Below are 12,208 nucleotides of genomic sequence, written 5' to 3' on the forward strand. Positions count from 1 at the left end.
ATACATGCACATATACATGCCCAGATACATGCCCAGATACATGCACATATACATGCACATATACATGCACATATACATACATATATACATGCACATATACATACACATATACATGCACATATACATGCCCAGATACATGCACATTTACATGCCCAGATACATGCACATATACATGCCCAGTCAGACAGACAGCAGAGGGGCGTAATTATAGCTACTCCATGAGTGTTGATGAATTCAGAGCTCGGAAGTGTTGGCGCTCCCAAAGCCAGTGAATTAATGGATATTCATAGATCTGCCGGCCTTTCATGGAATGAGTTGCTATTAATGGGCACGAGTGCGAGATCCTGTCGCAGAGGCACACCAGCAGAACGCCGCTCGAAGCCTTCACAGTTTCATCCTGTGTCTGCGTCTGTGTGACGTGTGTGTCTCTCTCTCTCTCTCTCTCTCTCTCTCTCTCTCGCAAAATGCAAATACAGAATGCCAAGAGTCTCTCCTCTTTCTCTCTTTCTCTCCCACTCTCTCTATCTATCGCTCCCCCTCTCTCTCCCCCTCTCCTATCTGATCCCGTCTGGCCAATTTCTCCATGTTTTCACACTCAAAGTCCCTGAAGTGCTCTCCACTGCTGGACCCAACTACAGTAAATCCCATTCATGCCCATTAGATGCTCAAGTCGTTCAGCCGTCTCTGTCCTCGTGCCCCAGTCGCGTCTCGTCTCGTCTCGTCTCTCTCGTCTCTCTCGTCTCTCTCGTCTCGTCTCGTCTCGTCTTCCACTCTCTTCTGGGCTGTGCAGATGCTCTATTGTGCTCCGTGAGTCGTGGGCGCTCGCTGTCACGTTGGAGGCTACGCTGTAATTAGAGCGCAGCTTGAGGAAAACAGAGACACGCGTGAAGCCTGATCGGCGCCACAAACCTGACAACTGACTGGCGGCGATGCTTACAAATACTGTAATCAAATACTGGGCTCAACACCATGAGAGAAAGAGAGAGAGAGAGAGAGAGAGCAAGAGATAATGGCAGAGAAAAAGAGAGAGGGAGTGAGACAGTTCACAAGGGAAACACTAACAAGGGCAGATTTGTTTCTTCTTGTGTTCGTTCGACTGTTTCTGGTGACAGTAAAAGGTGCAAGTTGTCATGAATTGACATCTGGGGATTTAGAACAGGGAAGAGAGAGGGACTGACCCACTTGGGTGACCTGGAAAGCTTAATGTGTGTTTTTCTCAGTCCATTTTTATCCTTGATTGGAGCTGAAGACCACACAAAACACACATCAACGATCACTCCGAAGGACACTGAAGTGGCTTTTATCTGACGGTCTGCCTATTTTATGATCTGCATTTTGCACACGCACACACACACACACACACACACACACACACACACACACACACACACACACACACACACACACAGCAGGCTGTTTTAAAATGCGGCGTGTGTGTTGGCCGATAGCGGCGCTCCCCTCTGCTCCTGGGACATGAAAGGGTAGGTGGCGTGTGATATGGAAATCAGAGCGCCTGATTGGCCCACGGCCTCCTCTCCTTCAGCCAATCATATGGTGAATGAGGAGCAGAGAGAACACTGGCCTCGGAATACAGAGCAGCCTGTTGAAGCCTGGTGAAGGGCAGGAGTGGACTCCATTTGCAATACAGATGCTTGGCACACACACACACACACACAAGGATAAGCACACCAACACACAATAATATGCATACGAAATGGACAAATTCACATAGAAACACACACACACACACACACACACACACACACACACACCATTCCCATCAGATTTAGAGTTTGGGTGGGGGTGGTGATGTCTGTATGCTACCCTCTTGGTTGACATGCTGCTGGGGCTGTTTTACACTATAAAAGCTTTGGGTCCGCCTCAGCATCAAACGCCTGCTGAGAAGCACCCTTCTAGGCTTTGTACCCAAACAGGATGGGTAATTACAGAATTATTCCTTTCCAGGCCTGAACACACACACACACACACACACACACACACACACACACACACACACACACACACACACACACACACACACACACACACACACACACACACACACACACACAGTTTTATAGGATGAGGAGGAAAAGAGGGGGAAACGACTGAAACAAGCTAAAAAAACACGTCAACACAACACAACACAGGCCTGCTGTCTCCAAGAGCATTCAGGGACTCACAACCTGACGTCAGGTACATCACCTACTACTATTGGCCATCATTTTCCAATTCAAAGTAATATCATGGCCAATTATGTGACTGGCCATCTCATTGTAGGTGCCCAGGAAGCTGTATGAAAAAGGATTCTCCGAATCAAGCTTTTAAGGGGTACATGCTAATGTTATGCCTTATGTTACTCGTGAGGCCATCATCCTACGATGACCTCAGGAGAGTAAAAGACAGAGAAAAAAACCTCCAGAAAATAAAGAGAAGCTTGAGATACCACCTTTGATACATTCTAAACCTTCCTGCTAGGACCAGAATACCTGAAACAGCATCACGTCATCACGAAAAGATAGAGGGAGAGAAGGAGAGAGAAGAAAGTAAAATAATAATACATTATTCCTAATATAACACCAATTATTATACGGCTCTTCAGAAAGTTCCAAAAAGTTCCGTTGATTTGAATGGGCCATCCCAACGTTCGCCGGTGAATATTTCCTGATATTCACCGCTGCGAAAAGATATTGACCGCTGTCATTGGCAACAGGTTTTTTTGCTTCTAATTCACATCTTTCATATCATTCCGCAAGTAGTCCGGTCATTTAACGTAACAGACTCATTGTAATTTGAAGTCAGCAAGTAATGGGTTGCTACGCAACACCTGAAACTTAAAAGTTCTATTTGCTTGAAGAACTATTTATTTCTTAGCGGAAATCACGAAACGGCAACTAAATCATTAAAAAGAGGTATTTTGGAGGAATGTCTTCTATAGTTTTTGGCAAGTAACCGTATAATAAGCGGGATAATGTATTGTCCGTCGGTCATAAGTAAGGGATAATGTATTGTTCGGAGGTCATTATCCAAAAATAAATCCCTTCAGGACGAAATAACACCCCTCCGCTGCGCGTCGGGGTGTTGTTCGCCCCGTCGGGATTTATTTTTGGATAATGACCTCCGAACAATACATTATCCCTTACTTATTACCAGCCTTGTGGAAAAGCATTCTAGAACACTGTGTTCCATTCCATTTTTTTCTTTCTATAACCTGAGGACAATGCCATGATTGACAGCCCCCCTGCCCCCCTGCAGCTTGTCACAGTGAGAACGCCCTGTTTTTAGAGGCAGATGCCATGGCAACAGCTCCAGGCTGGGGCAGGTTGACGTACCGACAGGACGGCTCCGAGGAAGTGGACCGGGAGGATTCCGCATTTAACACTTAGCCTGACATTTAACGAGGCAGAGAGAAAGAGCGAAAGAGCGAAAGAGAGAAAGAGAGAAAGAGAGAAAGAGCGACAACTCAGGAAGAGGAGTTTGGGTCTGAGAACACAGCACATTCATACGGACCTCCGTGAGGCAACCGCAGAGAAAAGATGAAATTTGCAGCCTCCACTGACAGTTCAACCAAAGTCATCTAATATGATGTAAAGCAGATGTGTCCATGTCTAAGCAGCTGACAAAAGCTTACCTGACCCCCAGGGATTCATGATTTATCAAAGGCATTCACAGCTGACTGAACATTTGATAAGGATTCACAGTGCATATATCATGTGGGACACCACACTCATCCTCCACATTTACCTGCCAACAGGTGTCTCTCATGTCTTCTCAGGATTTGACCCAAACGGCCACTTTTTATAACAGCATCAATGACTACACATCAAAGTAGAGTTTCAGTAGAGTAGAAATCCTTTCTATTAAAGGCGCAGTCCACGATTCTAATCGCATACACTTTTTAATCAAATTGCTCCTTGTAGCTCGAGCTGTCCGCTCAGTGTTTGCACTCAGTCCTGGCTCTGTAACGGCGAAACAAACATGATGGCTCGGACTGAGCCATAAACAATCCCCATCAATCAATACGGAGCTTCAGGAGCATGGAAAGGAGGGGTGTAATTTGATTGGCTGTGGAGCTTAAATATCAACAACCTTTTGCAAAACTGAAACTAATTTGCAGAGTGCACCTTTAAGACCAGTATGGACCACCGCGAGTCTGGCACACAGTGTTGGTCAACCCACTCAGGCTGTGTTGTTTGTGGGTAAGGCTGTGGCAGTGATCTTCTCTCTCCCTCCCTCTCTGTCCCCCCCCTCTCTCTCTCTCTTCCTCTCCCCCTCTCTTTCTCTCTTCTCACACCCACTGCTTCCCAATCCGATCAAACCGCTGGAGCTTTAGTCAAGACACGTGTCAGCATGCAGGGCGTCCGCGTCCACCGCCGTGGGGAGGTGGCACGCACAGGGAGGAGAGCATATGGCCCGAGCCCAGGAGACATGGCTGGTGGCTGGGTGAGGCTGCTGTCAGCTGGGGGACTGGCCGGTGCTGTGCCCCGGAGCCCCTTCAGAGGCATGTTCAGAGGACCAGAGAGAGAGATAGAGAGAGAGAGAGAGAGAGAGAGAGAGAGAGAGAGAGAGAGAGAGAGAGAGAGAATGATACAGGGAAAAAAAGGACATAGTACTTGAGAGACATGTTGGAAAAAAGTGATTCGACACATCTCTTCTCCTCTTTCTCCCTCCCTCTCTCTTTCTCAGGTCTCTGTGGTGACTCTCCACACACTGGTCTCATCAGTGGGGGGTTGTCAGAGATAGCAGCCATCCTGTGATCAGTGCTGGAAGAGAAACAGACGCCTTTGATTGGCCAAAGCAGCAGAGGCAGGATTATGCGACGACGGCCTCTGTGTGGTCAAGAGCCGAGGAGAAGCTCCCCTCAGCACTGAAGGGGATTCAAAGAAGGCACACGCGCACGCACACACACACACACACACACACACACACACACACACACACACACACACACACACACACACACGCTCATCTGCTTCCATGAGAGGGCGAAGGAGGTTTGGAGATTTCATAAAAACGAGAGGAGAGTTCTAAAGGCTCCTTTGGGCAACATGGGAGCTGGCGAAGGCAGCGCATACTAACACATCCCCCATGGCCACCGAACGCAGCGCTCATTAACACGCAGAGGATATCAAAGGCCAGAAAAGAGCAGAGAGAGGGAGGGAGGAGAGCAGAGGAGAGGAGAAGAGAAGAGAGGAGAGGGGGAACAGAGAACAGAAAAAAGAGCAGAGAGGATAAAGAGAGGAAGGAGGAGAGGAGAAGAGAGGGTGAGGATTGTGAATGAGGGGAGATGAGAAGAGGAGAGAGGGTGAGGATTGTGAATGAGGGAAGATGGGAAGAGGAGACAGAGGACAGGAGACGAGGAGGAGAGGGAGGAGAGTGAGACAGGTGAGAGGAGAGGAGAATATAACAAGGGGAAAAGAGGAGGACAGGACAGGAGGATGAGGAAGGAGAGGGACTAATTAGACGACAGCATGGTCTGCTGCTTCAGGGACGAGCCTGGTGGGAAAACAGTTATGGTGACCCTCTCTGCACACACACAGCCTCTCTCTCTCTCTCTCTCTCTCTCTCTCTCTCTCTCTCACACACACAGTCTCTCTCTCTCTCTCTCTCTTCCTCTCTATCTCTCTCTCTCTTCCTCTCTATCTCTCATACACAGCAGACTGCAGAGATTCTTTGACCTGTTCTCCTTCATAAAAACCATGGAAACTCCTGAATTGTCTCATTATGTCCTTCTGTTTTCTGAATTAAAACTAGGACACATACACAGCATGTCATAGATGCTGACAGATCTCAGATCAGAGGCTTGAGCGTCAAGGCTGTTTGAGTAACATGGGAGACTCTGCAAAACCAGGCTGATCATAGCAAATGTAGGAATGATCTTCCAAAAAGTTGGAGCTCTGGGTTAAGTTTGACTGATCCCCCACCATGGGACAGCTCTGTTTGAAGTCTATCAGATCCGTGGGTCTGTTTAGACATCACACACACACACACACACAGACACACACACACACACGCACGCACACAGGCCAACACTGATTTGGCATTGCCGCAGGCACCGGTGACAGTTGCCGGGGGTGATCAACGAGTGTGTGAATGAGCCTCCCCTCAGAAGCCTGATTAGAGGGCGTTAGCATGGCCCAACTGCATCTGCAAAGGATCGGAACACTCGCTGACATCACAAAGAGGTGACATCATGATGATTACACGTCTCCTTTCCGACCAATCTCGGGGCTGTGTCGCCCTGGGGTCCGCCCACAGTGACTCAGGTCTCACGGGAGGAGAGGAGGGAGGTAAGTGACATCAGAGGACACAGCAACTGGACTCGGGCCCAAAAAAGAAGAGTGGTTAAGGACGTGTCACGCTATTCTTACTGCCAAACACACAACACTCTCACACATACTTATATATACACACATACATGTACTCTCTCTCTCTCTCTCACACACACACACAAACATTGCCTCACATGCCCACACACTGATAAAACATCAGTTGTAAACAACCATCCCCAATAAAACCTTCCCAGATGATGTGACTTAATCCACCCACCCACACACACACACCCACACACACACACACACACACACACACACACACACACGCAGTGTCCACATCAAAACGGCTAAAAATAGCAGCACCTAAAAATAGGTAGCTATCCTCACATCACCGCACTGAGTCTGTGAGAGTGCTCGCTATTGTGAGATAAATGCGTCGCCCATCAGTACCCCAGACTGAAGGACAGGAGAGAGTCAGAGAGAGAGAGACAGAGAGGGAGAGAGAGAGAGAGGGAGAAGAATAGAGAGAATATACAAGAGTAACACACAGAAGGAGAGAGCGATAGCAAGAAAGAGACAGAGAGAAAGAGAGAGAGAGAGAGAGAGAGAGAGAGAGAGAGAGAGAGAGAAGAGCTGGTGAAAATGTAAGACCATGCGGTACTGGATGAGAATGTGAACGATGATAGGAATAAGAGGGAGCAAAAAAGGAGTGAGAGAATGTAGGAGATGAAATGAAAGAGAATGAAATCTCAGTGTAATGTAAGCCTTTAAAAAACGAGAAACAAACAAGCTTCCATTATTGTGCCCAGCTTGTTCTTTTTCTTCATGAATGCCTTAGCCTTTCCTTTCACATCCCATCACTCTACTGCTTACCCAATATTCACTACTTTACCTTTTTACTTTTCCTCTGCCTTTTTAAATTTCATTGTGTATTCTCCTTCCAACTGTTCTTTTGTCCTCCCACTGTCTATGGCTTCTCTGAATCACACACACACACCCACACACACTCACACACACCCACACACACACCCACACACACACCCACACACACACACACACACACACACACACACACACACACACACACACACACACACACACACACAAACACTTAAGCGAGCAGCTTTCCAAGCCTGTAAGTGCTGAAGGATGTAAATAATGGCCACCTCTGGCAGGTCTCTGCCATTGTAGCATCCTGGCAGGGGTTTGAGGGCTGGACCTCTGGCCTGTGGGCATGCCGGTGGGCACAGGAGTGGGCACGCCCAGGCCTGGCGTCGTGCCGAGGAGGCACCAGGGCTTCAGCCTGCACTGCACAGCCAGTACTTAACTAGGTCAGTGCAGTCGAGGATTGAGAAAACACACATTCTGATACTACACACACACACACACACACACACACACACACACACACACACACACACACACACACACACACACACACACACACACACACACACACACACACACACACACACACACACACACACACACACACACTATGCTATGAGTTCACGTTCATTTTACCTCAAACTATTTTAATGCCGTGCTTCAGAGCAGCTATGAGAGAGGTGCCCCAGAAAGCCATGTTCTCATTGATACTGATCATAGCCTCTGGCTACGTTCCTGCAGCACCTTGTTATTGGACTGGTAATGATTATTGGCTCATTCACATGCTTCCCATGCATTACACAACAGCTAGCTACAAGCAGCTCCATCCGCAGCAAATTACACATATTTACACTGACATTTATATTGAGTGATTTGGCAGACTCTTTTGTCAAAAGCAACTCACTATTGTGGTACAATGCAAGCAAATAACCGATCAAAGAAAAAGCCAAATCGAAAGCAAAGTGCCCTGATTACCTTTGATCTCACAGGACTGAAAGGAGGGAGGGGAAGATATTTGTATTCATTTTGTTTAAATGCACACATTAAATGCATTTCCCATGCAGGAATTTAGGGATTTACACGCATGGAGTGACTTACGTGACGTGACGCGACGTGATGTGATGAGAGGCCAGGGAACACCAAACTGACCTGAGAACAGATGAGGGTAATTCCTCTCTGATCTCACTCATCACCCTAACCAGACACTCACTCCTGCTGAGCCTTGTGTAGGCAGACCTCACAGCGAGGGATTAATCCTTTCACGTAATGTCAGCGGGACATGGACTCATCCACAACCCAGCTCTTCCTCTCTCTTATTTCATCTTTCCCTCTCCCCCCCCCCTCTCTCTCTCTGTTTTCTCTCCTTCCTCCTCCTTCTCTTCTGTGACGCACAGAAGATGGAGAAGTCATATCAGTCTTTTACTGAATCACTATTGACTGCCTCAGCTGTTACCATGGTGAGTGTGTGTGTGTGTGTGTGTGTGTGTGTGTGTGTGTGTGTGTGAGGGAGGGAGCGGAGTCAACTGCCCTGTCTCCAGCGCTACTGAAACCTCAAGTAGGGGTCTTGCATTGCACAGTCATACGTAGAAAAGAGACGATCTCTCGCTCCAAACACACACACACAGACACACACACACACACACACACACACACACACTCACCATGGTAACAGCTGAGGATCTCTCGCTCCCTCTGTCACCTCTGCACAAGCACAGACACGCATGCATGGAAAGGGTCACACACCCATAAAGAATAGCACATACACATGTATACATGTGTTGGTCTATACACACAGAGACACACACACACCCACTCACACACACGCAAATGCAGCAGAGAAACAGAGAACATTCCTTCTGGCTATTCTGAGAGACCAGGGAAAGACACACACACACACACACACACACAAACTGGCATGTTTAATGGATGCATACTTAATGCACGCATACAAAGAGAGAGAGAAAGAGAGAGAAAGAAACATATTGTTCTGATGCGCAGAAAGAGATGCATTGTCCTCTAAGCAGCATCTGCAGGACTCTACCTGTTGGATAGAGGTCACCCTCACTTCTCTCTCTCTCTCTCTCTCTCTCTCTTCTTCTCGCTCTCTCTGACGCACACCATCCCCAGTCAGACTCAGCACCCTCCCATAGCTTTATCATCTCTCTATCGTGTAAATCCATCCTCCTCTTTGCTTCTTCTCTGATTCAGCCTCTCTCTCTCTTTCTTTCCTTTTTAAAATGTCTCTTACACTACCTTTTAAGGGTCTCAACATATCCACCCATGCTTTACACTGGCTCTCACAACACTGACACTTCATCCTTGATCATCATCAATTCATCCCAAAGTGTTGTCTATAGACAATGACCAGACTCTCAATCTCTCTCTCTCCCTCTCTCAATCTCTCAATCTCTCTCTCTCTCCCCTGTTGTTTAATATTTCAGGACGATGCACCAAACACAAGCAGTTCCAATCTTCATCTCACTCTCCTCCACAACAAACACAGCAGGCAAACCCCACTATTCACTCTTCTCCAAGGCCAGGTTCTTTTTTGAGTGAGCTGCTTGCCTTGCCACTGTCCTTGGACTGGCCCCCTTAGAAGGCTAGGACAGCAAAGCTGCAGTTCACAACAGCACCTTCATGGAACCTGTGCTTCCTGGCTCCATGTAAAGCGGGGTCTCGGCTGCACTCAGAGTCACCTCAGTCTCTCCTACAGCCTACATCTCCACTGCAGCACTGTGCCTGTGCACACACACACACACACACACACACACACACACACACACACACACACACACACACACACACACACACACACACACACACACACACACACACACACACACACACACACACACTTACTCCATAAACATACACATTAATACACATAAGCACACACCCACACACACACATAACCCTAAATTAAATACAAAGCAAAAGGGGAAAAGTCATGGCATCCTCTAAACTAAGACACATGTCAGGAAAGCACGGCAAAAACAGAGTTGAAACCAACTGACTGAAGGAATAAGCAGATTTGGATGATGATGTAAAGCGTCCACGCAAACTTTGGAACCGGTGGTACTGACCACCCGGCACACAATGGAAAGGAACCGGTGGTACTGACCACCCGGCACACAATGGAAAGGAACCAGTGGTACTGACCACCCGGCACACAATGGAAAGGAACCGGTGGTACTGACCACCCGGCACACAATGGAAAGGAACCGGTGGTACTGACCACCCGGCACACAATGGAAAGGAAAAGACAAACTGTGGAATTACTGTGCCACTGTCTATGGTAGAATGCAGGTGGAGCAGCGGTCACACGTATACACATATACATTGTCATATACATTATCAAAATGAACATGATCGACATAAACCTTCCTTTCAGCAACCATTCCGAGCTGTAACTCGGAAATATACTGCCCCCACCCCCAAACTATGATGCAACACAGCCTTAGCAGGACCATTGCTTAATGGATGTAATATCAAATTATCTGCTGCGAGTACATGGTCTGTTTCCCATTCTACATAATCACACACACACTCATACAAATACACTTAATCAAACACATTACAACACAAACAGACACATTCATAGAAATAGTGTATTCTCATTGAGGATCAAAGCCTTGGACCTCTGAGCAGGTTGAAAAGGCAACACTGAAAAAAACACTGCTGTGCTATTGGCTCTACAAATACAAACACACACATGCACACACACGCGCACACACACACACACACACACACACACGCAAACATGCACACAGTCATTGTGAGTCAGGGCTCTCGTCTCTCACTGGTCTGTTACCACAGCAACATAGCACTCCTCCTCACATCTTGGTGATGGCACATGGAAGAGTTCAGAGACTGGATTATAAAAGCCCCAGCACACGCACACGCACACGCACACGCACACGCACACACGCAACACTTGCCACTAGAAATTACATAGAGTTCATGTACTTCATGTTCATGTATGTTCAGTATGGTGGTTACGGAGTTACACAGTTTTCATACACTCACCTGCACACACACACACACACACACACACACACACACACACACACACACACACACACAGACACACACACACACACTTACCTCACAGTTGTGGCCAGTGAATCCAGGGGTGCAGGTGCAGATGTAAGCCCAGGAGTCAGGTGGGTTCTCAAGGGTCCCCTCGACATCAGGTTGGGGGGCGCACACCCCCCCATTCAGACACGGCCGTCCCTCACAGGGGTCAGGAGGTGGGGTCATCGCGACGGGAGTGGTTGGGGCAGGGCTCAAAGGTGTGAGAGACACCCCCCCCACGGTGAAGACCAGGATGAGGAGGCGGAAGGCTTTCTGAGCAACCATGGCGACCTGCATGCGTTGTGTTCACTTTCTTCTTCCGTCTAAGTGAGACAGTTTTCTTCCTCCTCTGTTCTTCTTCTTCTTCGAGCTTTCCGACCTGCTTTCACCGCTTCACTGTGTGAGGCTGTGTGTGGAGGCTTCTCATCTGCTGCTTAGTTGACAGCCGCACGTACGTGTGTGTGTGTGTGAGAGAGAAGAGAGAGAGACCGAGAGACAGAGACAGGCTGAGAGGATGCTGCTGATGCACCGTGTGTTGGCTCACTGAGAGAAAACGAGAGAGCGAGAGAGTAAAGTAGACAGAGAGGGAGGGAGCAGGGGAGCGACTGATGGAGAGTGGGATGGGAGAGGGAGGGAGAGAGAGAGAGAGAGAAAGAGAGAGAGAGAGAGAGAGAGAGAGAGAGACTGAAGGGGGAGGGTTCTCCGGCACACGAGCAGCTGCTGATGCTGTGACGCTGGTTGACGACACTCCATCTCCCCCCACCATTCTTTCGAACACACACACACGTGCACAAGCACACACATGCACACGTGCACACACACTTCGGTAAATGGAAGCAAATAAACATACCCGTTGCTACATTAGTATTTACCTCTAAAAATATTTCACTCTCATCCTCCATGTTATTATTACTCTCCAAATCAAGAGGTGTGTCTAGACCAGTGTTTCTCAAACTTTTTCAGACCAAGGA

The 12,208-nt window shown here is 47.9% G+C and overlaps 1 protein-coding gene across 2 annotated transcripts in view; it reads right to left on the reverse strand.

Moving 5' to 3' along the window:
- The window catches only part of dner (delta/notch-like EGF repeat containing), a 48,076-nt gene extending 35,868 nt beyond the window's left edge, over window positions 1–12,208 (reverse strand). Inside the window, exon 1 of one of the 2 annotated variants that reach the window (XM_031573790.2) lies at window positions 11,268–12,208. In XM_031573790.2, coding sequence (XP_031429650.1) covers window positions 11,268–11,534 — 267 coding nt within the window. In that variant the 5' untranslated portion in view covers window positions 11,535–12,208. The remainder of the gene's footprint in view (window positions 1–11,267) is intronic. The other variant, XM_031573791.2, reaches the window with a different exon arrangement.

The sequence above is a fragment of the Clupea harengus genome, chromosome 9 (assembly GCF_900700415.2).
Source record: "Clupea harengus chromosome 9, Ch_v2.0.2, whole genome shotgun sequence".
In the NCBI taxonomy this organism is placed as follows: Eukaryota; Metazoa; Chordata; class Actinopteri; order Clupeiformes; family Clupeidae; genus Clupea; species Clupea harengus.